This window comes from Falco cherrug, chromosome 19, assembly GCF_023634085.1.
Source record: "Falco cherrug isolate bFalChe1 chromosome 19, bFalChe1.pri, whole genome shotgun sequence".
NCBI classification, from domain to species: domain Eukaryota; kingdom Metazoa; phylum Chordata; class Aves; order Falconiformes; family Falconidae; genus Falco; species Falco cherrug.
Genome location: NC_073715.1, coordinates 2,292,172 through 2,313,711, shown reverse-complemented (window position 1 = coordinate 2,313,711; position 21,540 = coordinate 2,292,172). Strand labels below are relative to the sequence as shown.

The 21,540-nt window shown below is 52.1% G+C and overlaps 1 protein-coding gene across 1 annotated transcript; it reads left to right on the top strand.

Annotated features, from left to right (window-relative positions):
* The first annotated feature begins 88 nt into the window (after positions 1–88).
* RPRD2 (regulation of nuclear pre-mRNA domain containing 2) lies at positions 89–21,311 on the top strand. The gene is given in 16 exon segments (XM_055696951.1): positions 89–667; positions 7,176–7,305; positions 9,504–9,604; positions 10,796–10,873; positions 12,193–12,245; positions 13,536–13,662; positions 14,596–14,771; positions 15,445–15,730; positions 16,088–16,366; positions 16,650–16,853; positions 17,502–19,498; positions 19,500–19,679; positions 19,681–19,725; positions 19,727–20,008; positions 20,010–20,154; positions 20,157–21,311. Coding segments are annotated over 16 exon segments (4,437 nt in total). The 5' UTR covers positions 89–447; the 3' UTR covers positions 20,291–21,311.
* Positions 21,312–21,540: the final 229 nt, after the last annotated feature.

Below are 21,540 nucleotides of genomic sequence, written 5' to 3'. Positions count from 1 at the left end.
AGGGGCGGGGCGCGGCGCAGGCGCGGCGGGGCGGGCGGGCGCGTGCGCGCTGAGGCGGCGGCGCAGGCGCGGAGGGGCGGGGGGGGGCAGCGCCGCGGCGGCCCGTGTGAGGGAGCCCGGCACAAAATGGCGGCGGGGGGGCGGGCGCTGCGTGCGGGGGGGGCCGGCCGGTGACCGCGCCGCCGCCGCCGCTCCCAGCCGTCACCCGGGGCTAAGCGGGACGGGGCCTTACGGGCCGCGGCTGCACGATCGCCCTCGGGGCGGCGCCGTCGCCCGCCGCCTCTCCTCAGGCCCGGCGCAGCGGGCCGCCGCGCTCCCCAGCCGGCCGCCGCGGGCCCCGCCGCCTCCTGAGGCGCCGCCGCCCGGGCCCCGCCGGGCCCAGAGCGGAGCGGGGAGCGCCGCGCCGCCGCCGTCCGTGCGGCCCGGTTGGGCGAGCAGGGCGGGAAGATGGCGGCGGGCGGCGGAGGCGGCGGCCGGGCCTCCTCCTCCTCCTCCTCGGCCGCCGCCTCCTCCTCGTCGGCCGGCGCGCTGGAGGCCTCGCTCGACAGGAAGCTGCAGGCGGTGACCAACACGATGGAGTCCATCCAGGGCCTCTCCTCCTGGTGCCTGGAGAACAAGCGGCACCACAGCACCATCGTCTACCACTGGATGAAGTGGCTGCGCCGCTGTGAGTGCGGGGCGCCGGCGGCGGGGGGGGTGGGGGGTGGCCGGGCCCGGGGGTTGTGCGGCGGGGGGTCGCCCACCTCCCCGGAGGGGGGCCCGTGGGCTGTGCGGCTGGAGGGGCCGCCCCTTGCGCTGGGGGGGTGGTCGCCCACCCCCCTGGAGCCTCGGCCCGCTGCTCCCGGTGCCCGTCGGGGTGAGGGCCGTGCGGGGGGCTGCAGGCTGGGGGGTCCGCAGTGGGGAGGGTGGTGCGGGGCAGCTTACACGGCCGTACCAGAGGCTTCGGACCCGGCGTCAGGCAGCGCCGTGAAATCTGGGCGTCTGGGTTCGCTCCTGTCGGTGCTGCGGGGCCCCTGGGCAGGGTTTCTGCTTGGCATCACCTTGTCACGCTTAGAAAAACACAAATCGCGTGTCTGCACCTGAATGGTGGCACCTTCAGCTTCCTGAATTCTGGGTCTGCTTGCCCGGGATCTTCCAAAACGTTATTTTGAGAGCTGGGGTGGGAAGGATGCCTTCAGCATTGTGGGGGTAAGGGACCATCACTGCCCGCTTCCACGGGCCTGTTGTGGGTGCGGATAAGCGTTGGGTGCCAACACTTGGATTTGGCGAGTGCCCGCAGGTGATGCGGCGGTGATCTGCAAGTGGGAAAGTTAATGTTTTCATGAGTCCAAATAAAGCGGCTTTATCTGTGCCGTCTCGCTGCTATGTGAAGGTTTTGCTTGTTGTCGCAGGAGCTGGAGTAAGCTTTGCGTTAACGCAAAGATAACGTTCCTATCCCAAGGCATCACTCCAGTTTGTCATAAACATTTTGTGAAGTTTGGGGATAGTTGGTTTTCTGTGTTGAGGCCCTTCTGCAAAATGCGCAGGGCCCTCTTCCCCCAAATTTTGATTTGCATTTTTGTTGGTCCGTATGCTGCGTGATTAAACAGAGCAAGGTAAGAGCCTGAGGTCTGTTGTTTTCTGGTCCATACCGACCTGCTGGTGAGGGGAAGCTGGCCTTGGTCCATCCTGCCTCGCTGTCGTTCCCCACCTCTCCTGGAAATCCTCATCCCTCTGACAGCCCTTGTCACCACGGGGGTCCTGTGGGACCGTCCTCGGTCCTCTTCTCTCTCTCTCGCTCTGAGCACACCCCCTCCGAACAAAATCCATCTCCTGTCTCTCCTTGGGACATACAGACTCCTCAGGACTTGGCGTCTCTTGTCACAGCTGCTGTTTGGGCTCCTCTCTAGGATTTTGGTGAACGTTTTTGCTGTAGGTCAGGCTCAACGCGACGCAGCTCCTCGTTCCCTGCCTGTACCTCGGGGCAGGTCCTCGCTGTGCCTGGCTGCTTGAGCCTTTGTGCCAGCGTGACTCCCCCATGTTTGTCGTCCTGCAGCTCCCCTCCCGCTGGCCTGTGGAGCTGAGACTCTTCCCTGGACTCCTGCCGCTTTTCCGTGGCTGACATTCATCTTTCAGCTCCTGGCCAAGGCAGCTGAGCTTCCAGAGATGCTGCTTTGGCACTGCCCCTTCCTTCTTCCTTGCAGTCTTCCATGACTCCTTCCCTCCTTCCCAAGCTCATCAAAAGTAACGTGTTCGTTCCCGCTTGCGGGGCCCCTGATGCTCCATTCCTGCCCTGCAGGAACTGCTCCCTGCGGGGCACCCTGCTCCTGCTCCTCAGCCCCTGGTACCAGCCTGGACTTTTTGTTTTATTTTGGCACAAGAGCTTTCAGGGCTTTCCTTGCCCAGCCCTCGTGAGGATCTCCCCTCAACACCCCTCGTGTTTGTCCCAGTTTCTTCTTAAGCATCTTCTCTGAGGTACCAGCTAAAGCAGCCCTGGGCAGCAGTTGTGATACTGCTGTGCCCTGACCTCTGATTATTTGGTTACTTCCCACTTCGTGTTTTTTTTGGGTTTTTTTCTCCTGCTTTTCCCTTCATGGTACGTTTCATTCTCTGCCCCAAGGACCTTGCAGCCTCTCACACAGCGGCAACTCGTACTCCTAACCAAAAGACTTCAGTGTTACTTCAGTGTAACAGCAGCGAGTACAGCTTGCTTTTGGGTTCCTTTCCCAACTTTTGAATATTTTAACTCTAAAGCTGCTAAGAATGCATAAAAGCTGCTTTTTCCAGGGAGCTCCTTGTGAAGGATTGGTGTGGTGGGATCAAGGGCTGTATCTCAGCGCTGTGTCCGGGTGAAGATGAAGGCACCTGCGTTCAAGCTGGGGGAGAATTGCTGTTGTCTCTCTTAGATGCCCATCTCTGTTCAGTGTGAAACCCCTGAGTGGGGCAGCTCCAGCCCAGCGTCTCTCCAGCGATGTCAGTGTTGGGTTGAGGGCAGTTTCTTGCAGGAGGTTTATAGAAAATGTCAAGCGCGGGGAAAAAAATTAGCCTTTTGATTCTTTGTCCTCTATAAATCAGGGGGAGTAGGCGTTGGGCTGGCCTGTGGGGCGGTCAGTGCTCCTGCCTCGGGCTGTGGAGGGATTTTGCCTGAGCACTGGTGGTCTCGTGGGTGCTCCCACCCCAGAGGGTGGTCAGTCACTCTCCCCATGCGCACTTCTGGGGGGAAACGGCTGCATTTTGCTGCGGGTATTTCCTAGCATCTGCATTTTCCCATATCTTGATGGATTTTTCTACACTTCGGTGTTAGATATTTGTTTCAGCTGATGTGAAATGTCCAATTTAACCGAAGGGGTATGTGGCTACTTGGATAAAGAATTGGGTCCTTTCAGAGGAAAAAAACCAAACCCAAACCTGAGTGCTGTTATTTAAGTAAGTTGTGGATGGCATGAGCATCTCCCTTCCTGGGTCAAAGCTTGTCCTGAGCATCAGCCGGTCACAGCTGCGGTTATTGGCCCAGAGTTTCACGATGTGAATGTTTCTGTGAGGTAATGCTGCCGTAACTTTACCTCTGAGAAGTTTGTTGTGGACCCAGAGCTCTTCATCTCTGTGTCCACACGAGCAGCTCTTTAAGTGTGAGTTGCATCGGACACACGGTGCGCCAGCTGCCCTGGGATGCCGGTCGGTGGAGCAGGCGGCTGTCCTGGAGCCGAGCAAAAAGCTGGGATGGGCTGTTATAAAATTTCCTGTTTCTTGCCTGTATTTCCTCTCCGGTTTAAGCCAAGACAGTCCAAGAGTAATTAAGAAGCCGTTCACCCATCGGATACGGCCAGTTGCATAATGTGTTTGGAACCCCTTGTACAAAGTGCATCTTGGACCCAAGGGTGCTCGGCTTTTTTCATGCAGCTTGTCCTTAGCCTAGGTATTGGTCTAGCAGGGAGTTTTCCTACTGTGCAAGTTGGGTGAATCTTGTTTTATAAATATTAGCTCTAAATTGAGGAGCTAAATTAAAATTAATTCTGCCTTGGCTGAGGTCTGTATTCACCCTTGTGGAAACCGTGGCAGAGGTGATGGTGTGAGCTGTGCTCCACGTGTTGGGCATTTGTATTGAACTTGGCTCTGGATTTCTGAATGCTGTGTATACGGTGAATCGTTTAAATCAAAGGTTTATATATCTTCAAGATCTATTTTGCATTGTGTCGTAGATCTGGAATCAGCGCTCTCTCTGCTGGTGAATAACAGTGTCGGGATAGAAAGAGCATCCAGTGACAAGCGGGTGAATTAGCAGTGGAGTGCTGGGCTTTAATTAAATTGCAGAAAACCCATTTTGATGGGATGATGACCTGATAGGTTATTGAGGCTGGTGTTTTGGGGAAAGCTGACTCCAAATTGTTTTGGGAAGCCAGGGGAGTGCAGCTCTGCTCCGGCTGGATTTCCAGCCCTCCGGGCAGAGCAGAATGCTCCTCACCCTGCTTCTCACTCAGACAAACAAACCCCTATCTGCTGTGTAAGCGTGTTTAGCGTGAAGATTGTAAATAACAGTTTCTGCTAATGAATCTTTGTGCTTGTTTTGTTTGTTGCTATAAAAGCCTAGTCTGGGACATGGGAGTTGAGGCTCCTTGACATGGCAGCTGCCAGAACAGTGTTGGAGTAGCCTGGTGGGAAAGATGAAACATACCCTCAGCCAAAAAAATAGCTGGAAAATACACGAGTAGCAAAGTCAGGGGTGAGAAGCGGTCTGCGGTGCTGGTGGAGGCAGCAGCTGTGTGATGCCTGGTTTGGGGCTCACACCGGTGGCCACTGCGGGCTGGGGCCATGAGGATGAGGGAAGTCCAGGGGGCTGGCTGTCTGTCTCCTTGACCTGCCGTGCTGTGCCTGCCCTGGGTTTAGGGCCTGACGATGCTTCTTGCTCACGCACGGGTTTGTAGTGACACTCAGCGGGTACCAGCAGTGAGCAAGAAGAATCAGTGCTGCTGGGGGGGGTGGGGGGGTGGTGGCTCAGGGAGGCTTCAACCTGTTGAAGATTTGACAATCAAACCGGACCAAGCCTCAGTTTTGTTTCTCCAAAGAGGCTGCCTTCTGTGAAAGATCTTCATTTCCAACAAACGACTCGCAAAATCAGCCCTTGGTATCGGCAGGTCGGTGTAGAGCTCGTGCAGTCAAAATGTTCTGGCATCAGCTTTTCAAGCAGGCTCGCTGCCTGCTGGGACTCCTCTGCCAGGCGGGTGCTGGACCCAGGGCTGCTTGCTTGGTGCCGATCCCTTGGCCAGGACGGAGGCCTTCTGCAGGACAGGTGTGTGAGAGCAGGGACGAGAGTCTCCTGTCGAGAGGAGTCCCGGAAAACACCGGCGTCTCATGCTCGGCTTCCCAGACGTGAGCATGCAGCGTCGTTCGTGAGCAGGGATCCTCTGTTTTATAACAAGTAATAATTGCATTCAGTAGGCAAAAAAAGAACTAACCCTGTATTTCTGTGGCTACCATCCTGCTTTTGTGGGCTCCTTGCCAGGAGTCAGTCGGTGGCCACTGACCCCTCTTCTCTGCATCGGAGAGGGATGTTAGAAAAGAGGGAGGCAATATTTAACAATTAGTGTCCAATAAAAGCGTGTGAGCTTATTGTTGGCTGGAAAATACTCGTGTAGTGGCTTTTCCTTAGGCGCAGGCTGAGGCGCCAATGAGTTCTGTGAAAATCCTGGCTTTATTTCTGGCTGGCTTTGAGCAGGAGGGGAGCACGCAGCTGCCAGCGATGGAGTCGCTGTGGTGGGTGGTTTGGAGTTTTTCTGCGACAGGTTGCCAGCGCAGGAGCGGTGTTGGTAAGGGGTAAGCTCCCACCAAGGGCACTGGACCAGGGATCATGCTCAGAGCTTCCCAGCAGGAGACTCAGAGACCAGGAGAGCTGCAAGGTGCAGCAGTGGGAAGAGGCTCTGCCAAGGTAGGGACAATTGGAAAATGAAGCGGGATAGAGAATTAAGGGATTTGTAGCTAAAAAATCTGATTGCTAATGCAGCCTGGGTACAGCCAGCGGGGGGGTGTAACATGGGGAAGATGGGAGCCTGCTAGAGCCCACGGGCATGTGAAAGAAATCCATCTATTGTCACCATTCCTATATTTAAATCCTTGTGTTGTATCGTTAAATTAAGTGAAGAAGCTAATTAGCATGTGGCTGCGCTTACTGCACTACAAGTGCTGTTCCTGGCCAACTGAAGGAGAGGTTTGATGAAATAATTAAATTTGGAGCCGAATATAGGAAGCTCAGAGGCACATTTGGTGTGGATGCGTTCGGAGTAGAGCCGCGGGGGGGAGGGCTGGGTGCGAAGGTCAGTGCCGGCTCGGCAGGGACGAGGGAGGTGGTTTTTGGAGAAATCGATCCCTGGAGGAGAAGGGACGCAGATCCGGGGTCCTTTGTGTGCCACACAAAAGCTGGTGCCTGGCTAGCATTAAATCGCACGTCGGGAAAGGGCCATCCAGGCAGCCGCGTCCAAGGAATCAGCAGCGCTTATTAAATACATTAATAAGCATTGGTTTATTAATAGGAGGCATTTAAAGGGATGTGGAGAAGGTGTCTCCCTGTCTGTAGTAAGTGTCCTCTGGACAGCTACGGACACTGGTAAAACCTCCCCAATAAAGCTGCAAATCTTCGAGACCGTTTTAAGCTGTGAGAGCTTAAAAAAAAGGGAGACTTATACATGATTGTTCTTAAAAAATATGAATAAATGTCCACTACATTATTAAACAGGAAGCTGCACTGAAGCAGTAGCCAAGCGGGGTGATGCTGGAGCTCCAGAGAGAGGACCATACGCACACTCTGGAGTGGTTGGGTTTTTGCTCCGTGCAGAAGTTTGTGCCATTTTGCGTTTGACCTTTTAACCACAGGCGATGCTGATCTTTCTAGCTAATACGGTTCCTTTCGCTGCGTGGGGATGATAGATCCAGCGCAGGGTCAATGGATTTTTGCGTCCTTTCTAAGCTCGAGACAGAGTCGATGCTTGAGGTTGCCAAACACGCAGGTTTTGGGAAGATGTGGAAATTATTTGTAAATGGGATTTCATCTCCAGCCCCCAGTTCTGACTGTTGGACTGGCCCTTGTACATGCTGGAAATGCTGAAAAAAATTCTAAAACCAGGCACTTAAATGTTGTTGTCAAAACACAGCTGACGTGACTACTTCTGCTTGATGACGAATCTGAATTTTCTTTTTGTCTTTAGCTGCCTTTCCTCATCGTCTGAACCTTTTTTACTTGGCCAATGACGTCATACAGAACTGCAAGAGAAAAAATGCAATTGTCTTTCGTGATACGTTTGCAGAAGTGCTTCCTGAAGCTGCTTCGTTGGTGAAGTAAGTAACTGTGGTTTGGAAGGTTGAATGTCTCAGAAATGTGATTTTTTTTTTTTTTTTCTTCTAACATCTCAAAGTCTAGAAACATCAGAAAAAAATCAAGGATTTTGTTCGAGCGACTGCGTGGGTTTGAGCTTCTCTATGAGGAGGGTGCTAGAACGGGCACAGAGCTGGCTTTTAATTTGCGTGGGGGTCTCATTGGAGTATAAATTATCATGTGAAGTGGTGTGAGGGGCAAGTCTTGCACCATTGTGTGCGTGCCCCGTAGCTCTGCCCTCCCCTTGCGTGTGGGCACCGGTGGCTTGTGCTGCTGCTGGGGGCGAATGGTGCAGACCTGGGGGAGCACTCGCATCACGGTGCGGTACAACAAGACAGGGAGGAAGAGGAGGAGGAGGAGGTTTTTGTGGCCTCCAGGGATCTGTCTGTGGTCGACCACCAAGAGAACAAGCATTGCAGATGCCAGTCTAAACCCTGCCTGGCTTCTGCGAACTTCTCTCTGTCTCCTGTGCTGCTGTACCCATCGCTGAAGCGTTACTTCAAGGTAATGCGCTTTCAAAGGTGGCTTAGCGCTCCGCTGGAAGTCGGAGACTTTAATTTATGAGAGTAGCGTGGGAGAAAAAGATCTTGCGCTGGCAGGTGGCCAGGTGGGGTGAGCCCCGTCCTGTCGTTACCGCTGGGTGCCTCACTGCCCTCTGGTTTGGTTTCTGAATCTTCCTCAAACCAGATGATCTGTCAGGGGCAGGACATGGTAAAAAGACAAAGCTGACATGATGTGACTGGTTTGTGTTGTGTGTCTTTGGAACGGTTTGAAGCAGCAAATTGTTGAACGTGGCGTGAGGCAGGGAAAAGGTTTAAGTTGGACTGCTTGTTAGCTTATAGTTAAATGTAATTTGCCAGAAGAGAAAGTTGAAAATACCATTAATAGATGCCAACAATGAGGAGGAGGGAGAAAAAATGCTGGGAGTATCAGCTAGCAAAGCAAAAAAGAGAAGGAAAAGCTACAGCCAGAAGTGCGTGTTCCCATTCCATTGGTGGCCTCAGCAGGCTTTACCAAGCCTGCTCTTGATTCCAGATGTTGGAGTCATGGATTCAGGAATGATTAAATGGATAAAAGTTCTCCCAGCTTGCTGCTTCCGAGTTCCACTGTTTGTGTACCGTGGCAGTGTGACTTGACTAGCCTTTACCCTTTACGGACCCCGATGGAAGGTTTTTTTTTTGCAAATTCCACGCGCACCTCGCTGCGCTGGCAGGCGCTGTCCTTCTGTCCGTCCCTGTGCAAAGCTTTGCCTGGCCAGGGACGGCACTGTTGCTCCATAGCAGAGTCTCAGCCACCGGCCGCCTTCCAGATGGTTTAAAAAGCAGGAAAACTGGCCAGAAAACGCATCGCTCGCTCTTCAGGTGCTGAGCTGGAAGGCAAACGCAGCAGGGCTTGACGTCGAAGGGGTGAAGCTGTTCCTTCCACAGCTCTGTCTGGCAGAGCACCCACCACCTGAGGGTGCGGAGCAGCCCCTTCACCTCTGGGCTTGGAGCCGTGCCGTGGTGCCAGCTGCCGCCCAGGTCCTGCTGGCAGCGGTGGTGGCAGCTCTGCTTTCCAATTAAGAGTTTATTAATCTGAGCTCGAGTCCTCTGGGCCAGTCGCTTCTGGTTGTTGGCAGGGTTCAGGCTCGCATGGTCGCCCAGAGCTGGAGAGGTGTGTGTGGCGTGGAGTTACTGGGCACCAAAGCCAGCTCGGGTCGGGTCACTGCTGTACTCGCTCTGCTTCTTGTAACGCTCGTCCTCCACTGGTTCCTGCGACGGAAATCCCCGCAACGTGCCACTCAAATCCCAGGTTACAACAATTTTAAAGCATCAGCCGTTACAATTATTAGAAGGCTGCTTTGGAAGAGTAACAAATTCTTTTCCCCCCTGAAGAAAGGCTTCAGGGAAAATCCTATTGGCGTTTGTACCGCTCTGAAACCTCCTGGTTTTACCCCAAAAAGGGTCCTGATCTGTTATGGTACAGAAGTGTGTGTTTGCCTAACTCCAAGTGTGGACTTGCTGCCTCGGTCTCCCTGGGACCTTTTGCAAGTCTGAAGGGTCTTTTAAAGTTTTGATTTAAACACGTCATTATTTACATTATTTACATTATTATCTATCCTAGAATTGCAAGAAATTACAATGTGGGGGCAAAGCAAACCCGCTACGCTCTTCTTTTTCAGGGATCCATCCGTTTCCAAATCTATCGAAAGAATCTTCAAAATCTGGGAGGACAGGAATGTGTACCCCGAGGAAACCATTTTGGCCCTAAAAGAAGCTCTGAGTAAGTTAGTTGCCCTTTGCACTTCTTACCTTACAAACTTAACGCGTGAGGTTAAAGAAAACGTCTGGAATCGCCGAGTGAGAGGAGTTTATTGTGTGTATCCGTTTTCTCGGCGTTTGTACCTAGCGCAGGCTTTACAGCAGCGAGGTGTCGTATGTGAGCAGCACTGAATCCACCTGCTTCACAGGGTGGGAGTGGGGGGGGTTGTACCTTTCTAAAAACAGCTCTGAATCCTTTCACGTAAGCTGGAATTGTTCCAGCTTGAGAGTAAAGAGAACGTGAAGGTAAAAGTGATCCTACAAGTCGGGAACACGGTGCCCTGGTAGAGTGCCTGTGTCCCTGGCTCTACCTTTGAGGCTGTATTAGCAATAAGCTGGTTTTCCTAATAATATTTGTGGTGGAGGAAAGAGGCTGGAAGCAAAGCCGGAGGGTGAAGTGTTCTCAAGTACTTAGGAAAGAACTCTCCTTAAAAGCTGAAACGGCGAACATTAACTGGGAACATGCGTAGTCAGGTAAAAAACCAGAAATTAGCCGATACTCAAATACTCGAAGGAAATTGGTCCACGTTTCGGCTTTCCTTGGGTACGTCGCTGAGAGCTAAAGGTGCTTCAGGAAATCCTCACGTGTGGTTTTGAGAGCCAGTCGTCATGGCAGGAGAAACACGGTGTGCGGGCTTTGGCATGAGAAAAGGCTTTAGCTGGGCATTGCATGTTGAGAAGTGAAGTTGATGCGTACGTTCTGAAATCTCTTATTTTTATTGTAACTTGAAAACAATATTTCGGATTCCTTGTAAATTAGATATTGTGGCTATTTTCCCGACTTGCATTACTTGCCTGTTGAATGCTGATTTCATGAAAGCCTCCCTTAAAGAGCCGAGTGGTACAGTTTTAGTTCTAGATGCCTCGTGTTTTTCCTTTTTACCCTGGCCGTGACTGTGATTTTTGAACTTGTCTCAGCGTAAGGGCAAACAGAAACTTGATTTAAAAATGGAAGACCATCCCACAGGTTGCTGTATTCCTGAGTAAACTTAGGTTCTCTTGGGCATCCAGCAGCTCATCTAAGGAAGTTGGTCTAGGTATTTTAAAACAAATTTCTGTTCACTCTTTTACCGTGCAACCGTATGGCACCAAAAACCAGATTCTTAAAAGGAATCCCATAATGCCAGACTGCAAAAAATGAAATGTTTTCCAGGTACCACTTTCAAAACTCAGAAGCAGCTGAAAGAAACCCTGAACAAACAACCGAATAAGCCGTGGAAGAAATCACAAAGTAAGGAAACAATGTGAACTCTCTGAACTAATATAGAAATTGCCTTCTTGAGGAACAGAAGAAAGGCTAGCCCAAACTGGGCAAAGTACCTGGACTAAAACATGAGCCAGCATGCATCTTCCAGGCTTGTAAAGCTCCTTACAGACTTAATCTGTAAAGCACCAAGGAGTTGTTGCTAGAGAACCACTTTTAAAAGGAATGAAGTAAGAAAAAAAAAATAAAATCTTTATGAGAGCAGAGGTTATGAAAGTAGAGGAAAGAGCTGGTGGAACCTCTTTGAAACTGGCGTTAGACTATTGAGAGATGGAGAGAAGACAGACAGAACCGTGTGCTTTGGCAGCAGGAGGTGGACACTACCTTCGTGCTCGGGAACATGCCTTCAGCAGCAAACTAGGTGCTAGGATAAAGGAAAACTGGAAGCTGGCAGTGCAGATAATGAACTTTGGCATCCGACAGTACCGGCAGCGCAGTCTAGCAGGAAATGCGTTTATAATATGCCAATCTTCCTAATCTCATTATCCGCTAAAGCCTTGAATGGTCTGTAAAGCGAGATGGTGGAACGTTAGGTGTAAGCCGCGGCATGCGCCCACCCGTACGAGTGCTGAGATCAGAAGGTTAACAAAAGAGTTTGGAAGCATTTATAACTGCCCTTAACATCACAAGCTGCCTTCCCAAACAAAAATGTGCTATATTCAGCACGGATGAAGGGTTTAGCGTTTCGCCTCTTATCAGATGTTTCTCCTGTTCTGTCCAGAAACCAATGGATTAATCTCTTGACAGAGGGATTCGTTCCCCCTGCCAGAATAGAGGTGTAAGAGGTTTTTAAGGTTGAGAGCATGGTTAGGCCTAGTGGGTGCCAAAGGGAGACCTTGTCCGAAGGAAATGCTGGGCTTTGCGTGTCAGCTCTGAAGTCTGGCACTTAAGAAATAATATTACCTTCCTTACGGAGAGGTATAAACTCATCAAATGAGGCTGTTGGATCAGCCCTTGCAGGGACTTGTCTTCCCAAAGGTAGAGCTGGAAAAGGCATGCACAGTAAATTTTTATAGCATATTAAAAAAATTAATTGAAAGGCGATAGTATAATTTATTGAACCTCAGTCTCGATCTAGCTGCATGTGGCAGTGGCCCGATTAGCTAACGGAAAGCCAGAGCACTGAGGGACATCTGTGTGGAGGGGAAAATGTGATGGGTGACAACAGCCTGCGAGTCTTTTCGTTGAATTGTCTTAAAATATCTCGGTGACTTACTTTTAGTTGGGCTGCAGTTCCTTGGGTTCTTTATAAATTTTTTTATTTTTTATTTTTTTTATTCCAACAGCATCCACAAACCCGAAAGCTGCTTTGAAGTCCAAGATTGTTGCTGAATTCAGAGTAAGTCTGCGAGTGGAAATACTCTGTTGCACTAACCTCCATCCTTGGGCTGTAGCTTTTGTGTCGCTTGTGTCCACCAGCAGCATAAGCTTGATGGGAAGCTCTAGTGTTCGCTGTCTTTATGTTCCTTGGCATATAACGCCTGCTAGGCGTTTCAGCTGTGAGTTTTGGTAGGGCTGCCACCCCTTCTGCGCGCTGTTAGGGACAGGAAGGCGGCTGGCAAACATTCGGAGCAGTGCAGAGGCCCCCTGTACCAGTTTTCATTTGGGGTAACCTCATACGGGAGGGCAGTGTGGTGGGTTGACCTTGGCTGGGGGCTGGGTGCCCACCAAGCCGCTCCATCACTCATCTCCTCAGCAAAACGGGGGGGGCGGGGGGGGAAATAAGAAGGAAAACCCCACAGCCTTGTGGGTCAAGGTAAAGGCAGTTTATGTTCAGCCACGTCCCAGGAAGCAGGGCTTCAGGCATAGCGGTTGTTCTGGAAGGTAAACTGAGTAAATAACGAATGTCCCCCCTTCCTCCTCCATTCTCTTCGCTTTTCTATCCGAGCAGATGCCGTATGGTGTGGAATATCCCACTGGCCACCTTGGGTCCCCTGTCCTGGCCGTGTCCCCTTCCAGGGTCTTGCCCACTCCCAGCCTGGTGGTGGGGAGAGGTTGGAGAGACAGCCTTGATGCTGTGTGAGCCCTGCTCAGCTGTAGATCAACACGCTGGTGTGTTCCCAGCACCTTTCTAGCTCCCCATGGCAGCACAGCCCGAGGAGGTTGCTGTGGGGCTCAGCCGGAGCCAGCACAAGCAGTTTGCTGTCTCGGGAGCTGCTTAAAATCCCCAGGCGCTTAGGCTGGCCGTCACCGACGGTGCTGACCGAGCTTGTCAGCTTGTCCCAGTGAAGGGGTAGTTTTAAGGTGGCTGAGGAGTTGGTGGCAAGAAATTTATCTAAATTCGATCGCCTGAAGGAGCGTGGTGTGTTAATGTAATGCACGGGCACTGGTGGAGTTTACAAAAGAAAATAAAAAAGGCCTGTTCCTACTCCAAACCATCACAGCCAGGAGTCCTGTAGAATTACAGCCCCTGCCTGAGCCCGGATCTGCCGATCTGTTTGACTTGAGGTTAAAAATCCAGAGACTGGCACGGTTCGTTTCTGTGTTAGCTCTCGTTTGGAAATGGTCTTGAACCGGCGAGTTGTTTGTCACTGAAGCAGGACTGTGCTGTTGGCTCTGTGCAGCGGGGTTTCTCTTCCGTGGAATGTGATGAGGATGCTTTTCTTGTTTGATTTCCCACCCCCCCCAGCCACAGTCTCTTATTGAAGAATTGCTATTATACAAGCGCTCGGAAGACCAGATAGAACTGAAAGAGAAACAGCTTTCCACTATGAGAGTGGACGTCTGCAGCACTGAGACACTTAAATGTTTAAAAGGTAAAGACGGTGTATAACATACAAAACCCAATGTAATTAAGGGGGGCAAATACAGTTGTAGGAGCCCCTTGGTTCTGTTGAGCCTCAGACTAGAAATGTAAACTAGAAAAGTAAACTGGGTCTGTAAAATACCAAAATTTCAGTGCAGTTAATAACCACCGAGCAGGAGCCTAAAAACTTTGTTAATTTGAACCTGTTCATAGAAACCTGCAGATACAGAGCTCAAACAAAGCCGAAGTGACCTCTTTTGAAATATTTAAACACGCCCTCCTGTGTCACTAAAATTTACATTGTTCTTAACGTCTTCAGAGCCCCTTAAATAATTTCAGATTTAGTATTTCAAGTTAAGGCAGCTGCCGGTGGCTGCAGTTTGATAATGCCAATTACGAGTCCAATAGCAAGTATTGGGGGCAAACGAATGGGGTTATGTTGAGCTGTATTAACAGGAAATTTAATTGTAAAACTGCAGGTAGATTTAGCTGTGCTTGGTAATCCGTGATTTGGAAATGATCGTTCGCAGTCGCGGTAATTTGTGGGTGTCATGAACCCCAATGATAGGATGTTAGGAGCCCTGGGAATATGGTAACGAAGGAAAAATAAAACTCGGGATTTTTGTCCCTTCCAAAATGAAAGTACTCTCCCTGTAAAGAGGAAAAATTTACACTTTACTTTAAAAGAGTAAAATTTTACGCTGCCTTGTCTTGAACTTACTTATCACTAATAACTAGTTGATAAACAATATGGACTGCTGGTGACTTGGCCTCTTTTTTTTTTTTTTTTTTTTTTTTTTTTTTTTTTTATATGGATAATGATGGATGGACGGGGTGATCTGGGGAGCATGCAGCACGGTGCGGTCTCTGTTGTCTGAACTTCCCAGTTGCTGCTGTCAAGGGCATGCTTCCGAGAGCTGATTTTCCATTAATCTCCTTGCAGATAAAACAGGAGGAAAGAAGTTCTCCAAGGAGTTTGAAGAAGCAAGTTCAAAGCTGGAAGAATTTGTAAATGGCTTAGACAAGCAAGTGAAAAATGGCCCCTCTCTCACCGAAGCCCTGGAGAACGCTGGTATATTTTATGAAGCGCAGTATAAGGAAGTCAAGGTGGTAGCAAATGTAAGTACGCGCTTCCTCAATCCTCCTCACACAGACCGATGTCTGCCTGTGTTCGCTAAGCATCTCGGAGGCTGGAAAACGCATCTCTGTACTCCCAAATTAAGAAGTTTGTTATGAGTGTGGTACAAGTGTTGTCAAAAGAGAGCGGAGTTCAGGTGTTGGGCAAGAAAAAAAAGACGCTACAAAAAATCCGTGGGTTCAGAAGCTCAATTCTTGTGTGTTGCTGTAATTTCGTAGCCCTTCTGGGTTTTTAAACGGGGGCAAAATGACGGTTAGTCTAACTAATCCGAAATTCTGGAAACTGCGCCAACGATGATCAATAAGTGAACTAGATGAACAAAGAAAGAATTCAGTAAAGCATTGTAAACACAACCAACCCCTCCCCCCAGCCCTTCCAAAAAAACACTGAACAGGCAGCATATTTGTTAGAAAACGTGGCGGGAAAATGGGGTTTATGAAAATTGATTTAAGTCGGTGGAAGGTTTTACCTTCCCCCTTTTTTGTGGTCGTTGCTCTGCAAGTCACACTGAAAAGCTGAGTTCCTACCGCAGAGTTCTCACTGCAGGTAATCAGAAATGGTCTTCTAAGGCTGTGTGCTGCTTCGTTAGGGAAGTGATTAACGCATGCACTCTTCCGATAAAAGACACTCACTCCGATATCCGTCCTTTCTTAGGCTTATAAAACATTCGCTAATCGAGTGAGCAATCTAAAGAAAAAGCTAGACCAGCTGAAAGCAACACTTCCTGATCCAGAGGAGTCTCCTGTTCCTTCTCCGAGTATGGACGCCCCGTCTCCGACAGGCTCCGAGTCCCCTTTTCAGGGCATGGGGGAGGAGGATAACTCCCGGTCTCCGGTGGTTGGAAGCCGCAAGACGGTATCTCCAGAGCCTGTGACGGATAATCGGGATGTGGAAGACATGGAGCTGTCTGATGTGGAGGACGATACGTCTAAAATTATTGGTACGTCCTGCGGGAGCAGCAAGAGAAAGTGTCTGGTAGAAATTCTGTGGGGATGAAACAGCCCTTTGGGGTCTTGTCTGGGAGGCGGAGGGTGCACAGAGCCTTCGGTGGGTCACGGATTGGTGCCGTGGGGTTTTGGTCTCCCGCTCCAGGCCCCTGACTCAAACAGGGAAATGCCAACCTAGCTGCGGGTTTTCCCGTCTCCCAAACTGCTCATCCGATACGTTCTTACATACCCTGTGGGAATCGGACCTAACACACCTAATGACGAGGATCCTGTTGAAAATCCTGTGCCCTGTGTAGTTCTCGGGGGGGCAGAGTGACGGGTCTGGTCTTCTTCTCCCCCTCTCGGTGCAGTGGAAGAGAGGAAGGAGAAGCAGGCTCCTCCAGCTTCAGCACCCGTCAAGACTGAAAGCGTCCCCAAAGCGGTGCCGTCTACCGCTGCGGTGGGCACAACCTCAGTGACGGTGACAACGCCTGCCCAGACTCCACCAACCCCTCCGGCTCCAAAGGCAGTGAGCGCGGCGGCGCCCATCCCTCCGTCGCCAGCGCTTGCATTGCCCAACCTGGCCAACGTGGACCTGGCAAAGATCAGCTCCATCCTTAGCAGTTTAACTTCTGTCATGAAAAACACAGGTGAGTGCTGAAGGAGTGCCAGCCCCGGGGGTTTGGTTAACGGAGCTAACAACGGAGTCTTGTTTTGTAATCTCTGAAAGCCCTAATTGTCTCAAAATAAACACAAATGAGTTACTGCTTAAAAGATCTGGCTCGGTCTTTCCGACACACGACTGTTGGCTTCCTGAGCCTCTCCTTTCTCACGCTCGGAGCTCTGCTGCAGTTGTATCTGGGGAAAACTTGAGCCAAAAAAAGCTTCGCTTAACGAAGCAGCCTACGTGAGTGGTGTGTGCTTCTGTCCTAGGTGTCAGTCCCGCCTCGAGACCTTCTCCAGGAACCCCGACCAGCCCAACAGCTCTTACTAGCGGCCTGAAGACTCCTGTCATGGGAACTCAGTCTGCTCCTTCCAACCCGTTAGCAAATATTCTCTCCAAAGTTGAAATAACTCCTGAAAGTATTTTGTCTGCTCTCTCCAAAACCCAGACTCAGACCGCACCAGCATTGCAAGGTACCAGAGTGGGTCGCGAGGGAATGGCTAACTGTGTGTTCGGTGGCAGTAGCCACGCTGAAACGTGCTGCAGTGCTTATCCTAAAGCGAAAATGAAAAACTTTTATGTGGAATGTATTACGTCTGTGGCAAGGTGACTTTTTCTCAGGTAGCCCACGTGTTACGGATCAGCAAGTTCACTTACTTTGCTGTATGTCTTCGCATTTTTGCCGTGACTGAAGGGCGCTCATCCAGAACGCTTGGTTGAAGGGCGCAGAACAGGACGGGAGACCCGAGAGGGCTTTGTGGTTTCCCCGCGCTTCCGAGAGCGCTTTTTTAGAGCAGACCAACTGCCCAGAGGTGCTACTTCTGCTTCTGCACCTTGCATGTGTAACCCTGGTTGGTAGCGCGATGTTTTTTACGCCTGGCTATGAAGCCAGGCTGAGTTATTACCCGACTCACTCAGACGCGTGTTGAAATTTATATTTGTAGATCAATCTGAGCCTCTGGCAAAAGTTTGCACCTCAGCGGGTGCAAAATCCAGTCGCTTTCCAGGCTGAATCGGGAAGTAGTTTCAAGGAACGACATCTGCGGTACAAATACCTTGACAGCGGCTCAGGTTGAGTTGCCTCTTACCTGAATATCTGAACGCAGCGTTCTTTTTTCCAGGCTTATCGTCCTTACTTCAGAGTGTGGCTGGAAATACCGTTCAGTCAAGCGAAACTGCGTCGCAGAGCACTTCAGCATCGCCCGCCAACACGACTGTTCCATGCGTGAAGGGGAGGAATATTCCTTCCAATCCTCAGTCCTTTATATCCAAAAGTTTTGGTTATTCTCCAAACTCATCTACCGCTGAGGTTTCCTCAACTTCGGTTAATAAGGCTCCCGTTGGACACACCCCAGGGCTGTCAACCTCCAGTTTTAAGCCGCCAACCAATTCCCTGGGATTTTCCAGTTCCCACCCTCCCAGTCCTTCTTCCCTTTTGCCAACAGAAACCTCACTGGGTCAATCCTCTGAAATTTCAAAAGCAAAGCTGGAATCGGAACCCCCTTCTCCGAGCCTGGAGATGAAGATACACAATTTCTTGAAGGGAAATCCTGGCTTCAGTGGTCTGAACTTGAATATTCCAATCCTCAGCAGCTTAGGGTCCAGCATCGCAACGGAAAGCCACGCGTCTGACTTCCAGCGTGGTCCTACCAGCACTTCTATGGACAATGTGGACGGAACGCCGGTGCGCGACGAGCGAAGCGGGACACCCACCCAGGATGAGATGATGGATAAGCCGACGTCGAGCAACGTTGACACCATCTCCCTGCTGTCAAAAATCATGAGCCCTGGTTCTTCTACTCCCAGCAGCACGAGGTCGCCTCTGCAGAGCCGGGATGACGGCTATTCCCAGGAACTCTCCAGTTCTGTGCACGCCTACCGGCCCTTCGGCCTCGGCAGAGACTCTCCGGCCGGCCTCTACAAGCAGTCTGCAGACAGCATGGAGATGCCCTCCTCTTTAATGGACTCCTCCCAGGAGAAGTTTTACCCGGACACATCTTTTCAAGAGGACGAAGATTATCGCGACTTCGATTACTCTGGGCCGCCGCCGTCGGCCATGCTAAACCTGGAGAAGAAGCCAGCCAAGTCTATCTTGAAATCGAGTAAACTCTCTGAAGCTGCGGAGTACCAGCCGGTCCTGTCCAGCTACGGCCAGAGGTCACAGGAGTTTGGCGTGAAGTCATCCTTCCCTCCGTCAATGAGGTCTATTCTTGACCAGAGCGAGAGCTGTGACCCGCTGGCGGCGTCTCCGGGGATGTACGGGAGCTACGGCCTGAGGGGAAACGACTCCACCTCGGACGGTTCCCCTTCGCCCAGCAAGAATGATGTGTTTTTCACACCGGACTCCAATCACAACAACTTACCGAAATCGGTGGTGCACTCTGGCCTCTCGCAGAAGCAATACCCGGACTCGCCCCACTCGATTCCCCACCGCTCGCTTTTCTCTTCTCAAAACGCCCTCTCCAGCCCCGCCGGCAGAGCGCCCGCGGCCAGCGTGGAGAAATCCTTGGGTTCTTCCATTTCCGCCACGTCGACCATCGAGTTCAAGAACATGCTCAAAAACGCCTCCCGCAAGCCCTCCGAGGAGAAGCATTTTGGCCAGATCTCCAAAAGCAGCTCTGGCGAGGGGGTGAGCCTGTCTGGCCACGGTGCGGCCGGCGCGCCCAAGGGGGAACCGCAGCCGCAGGAGGAGCATTACCGCATCGAGACCCGGGTCTCCTCCTCCTGCTTGGACTTACCCGACAGCACCGAGGAGAAAGGGGCCCCCATCGAAACGCTGGGTTACCACAACGCCTCGAGCAGGGGGATGTCGGGAGAGCCCATCCAGACCGTGGAGTCCATCCGCGTCCTGGGCAAGGGCAACAGAGGACACGGGCGAGAGGCGAGCCGGGCGGCGGGGTGGTTCGAGATGAGCAGCAGCGGGAGCGCCTTCGATAACGGGCCCTCGGGCACGTCGGAGTTGCCCGGCATGGGCGGCTTCCCGGCGCCCTACAAGGAGCACGTGCCGCCCTTCCAGGAGAGCGTCAACAACTTCCGAACAAATAACTTCAGCCCCGCTTTCGAGCACCACATGCCACCGCCACCACCGCCGCCCCTCGCACCGCCTCCCATCGAGCACGGGGACTCCCTTCCAGCGTGACCCGGTGGGTCCACCTGCCGGCCCCCCGGCCGCCCCCCCCAAGGACCACGGCAGCCTGTTCCCCAGGGATCACTCGGTCCCTCCCCGCATGCCGTCGGTGGATCACACCAACCCCTTCTCGAAGGAATCCTCCGCTCCGCTCTCGCTGCCCCACGGCGTCCCCCCCGCCTCCCTCCGTGGAGCACGCCGGGGTCCCCTTCCCCACGCCCCCCGCCGCCCCCCGTCCCAGGGGAGCACGCCGGCGTCCCCTTCCCCGCTCAGCCACCGCCGGCCGGGGAGCACGGCGGCGTCCCCTTCCCCGCGCCGCCCCCCATGGCGGTGGAGCACGGCACCGGCGCCTTCCCCAAGGAGCACGGTACGATCCACCAAGGGACGATGAAAGAGCATTTCGCCGTGCACGCCGGACCCCGGGAGCCGGTGGCCCAGCCCCAGCAGCGGGACCACGCCGCAGCCCCCCTGTCCCGCACCCGCGAGGCCGTGGGGCTGACCCCCCCTCTCCCGGGAGCAGCTGGGGGCACCCCGTGGCCTGGGGCCCCCTGCTCACAGGGACGGTGGGAGCCGTGGCGGGGTGCTGGTCAGGACCCCCCGCGCTGACTTCAGGCCGCGAGAGCCCTTTGTCAGCAGGGACCCCTTCCATAGCCTGAAACGGCCCCGGCCGCCCTTCGGGAGGGGGTCCCCCTTCTTCACCCCCAAACGCCCCTTCTTCCCCCCCAGGTACTGAAGGAGACGCCCCCAGCGAAGGCATCGGATGCTGTGGAGAGCAGCGAGTAGCGCTTTCACATGTTTTTTTCCATATTTTTTTTTTCTTTCCCTTTGAGAGCCCCATAACCTTCTCCTAAATTAAATAGTCTGGATTTCTTTTTTTTTTTCTTTTCTTTTTTTTTTTTTTCCCCTCCTCCCGGTTTATTTCTACCCAGTTGGTGCAAGACTAGGGGGAAAAAAAAAAAAAAAAGTTTTAATGGAAAGAAGAAGCGTTGCTGTTGAAATAAAAACTTCCAGTAGTTTCGAAAGGTAAAAGGAAAAAAAAAAAAATCTGAAGAAAAAAAAAAAAAGAAAAAGGAAAAAAAAAAAAGAAACCAACCCTAACAATCAGAAGGGAAGGATGAAGCGTGCTGTTGGGATGTTGTTTTTTAGCCGATTACCAAACCGCTGCCGCAGGGAGGAGTGAAGGGTCCAAGCGGTGGCAGAGACCCCCCCCCACCTCTCCTGTGCCTTCCTCTGCAGCGAGGTCGCCGCTCCCCCTGGCAAAACCCACCAAAAAAACCCCAAAAAAAGGTTTAAAAAAAAAAAAAAAAAAAAGGCAAAAAAAAATCAAAAGAACAAACTCACCCTACGATGATGCTCTGCGGCCGGCCGGACTCTGGCTCCCGGCGGTGAGGGGGGGTCCCCAGCCTGTCCCCCCTCCATCACCCGTCATCTGTTGGTTGGATTTTGGTTTATTTTGGGGTTTGTTGTTTGGTTTTTTTTTTTGTTGGGTTTTTTTTGTTTGTTTGTTTTTTCCGTTTCGTTTCTCCCCTGGGAACACTGTTGACTTTCTACGTGTGTGTATATATAATAATCACTTTTTAATTCCATCTCTCGGATCGCAGACGGAGCCCACGGGGGGCTCGGGGCGCTGCCCCCCGCCCAGGGCCGCCCCGCAGCCGCCCCGACGGCTTTTATATGAAGTTGGAATTTTACTTGATTTATTTTAAATTTGTTTTGTTTTGTTTTTTTTTTAGTTGCTAGAATCCATCATATATGTTTGATAAAGGTGTAGGGTTAAATATCTACATAAAAATTACAAAAACGAGGTGGCGGATCCTGTCTTTGTTCTGCGCTTTGGCGGAGGGGGGGCTCGGTCACCTCAGCCCTGAGGGGATCCCCACCGTGGGCCCCCCGGGGAGGCTCGGCCAGACCCCCGCCCCCCTCCTGCGGGGCCGTCAGGGGGTCCCGATTTCCCCCCTTCCCCCCGCCCCCCTTCCGTCTTGTCCGTGGTTCGCTCCGGCCCGCGCCGGGAGCGGGGGTTGCCCGGGGGCGGG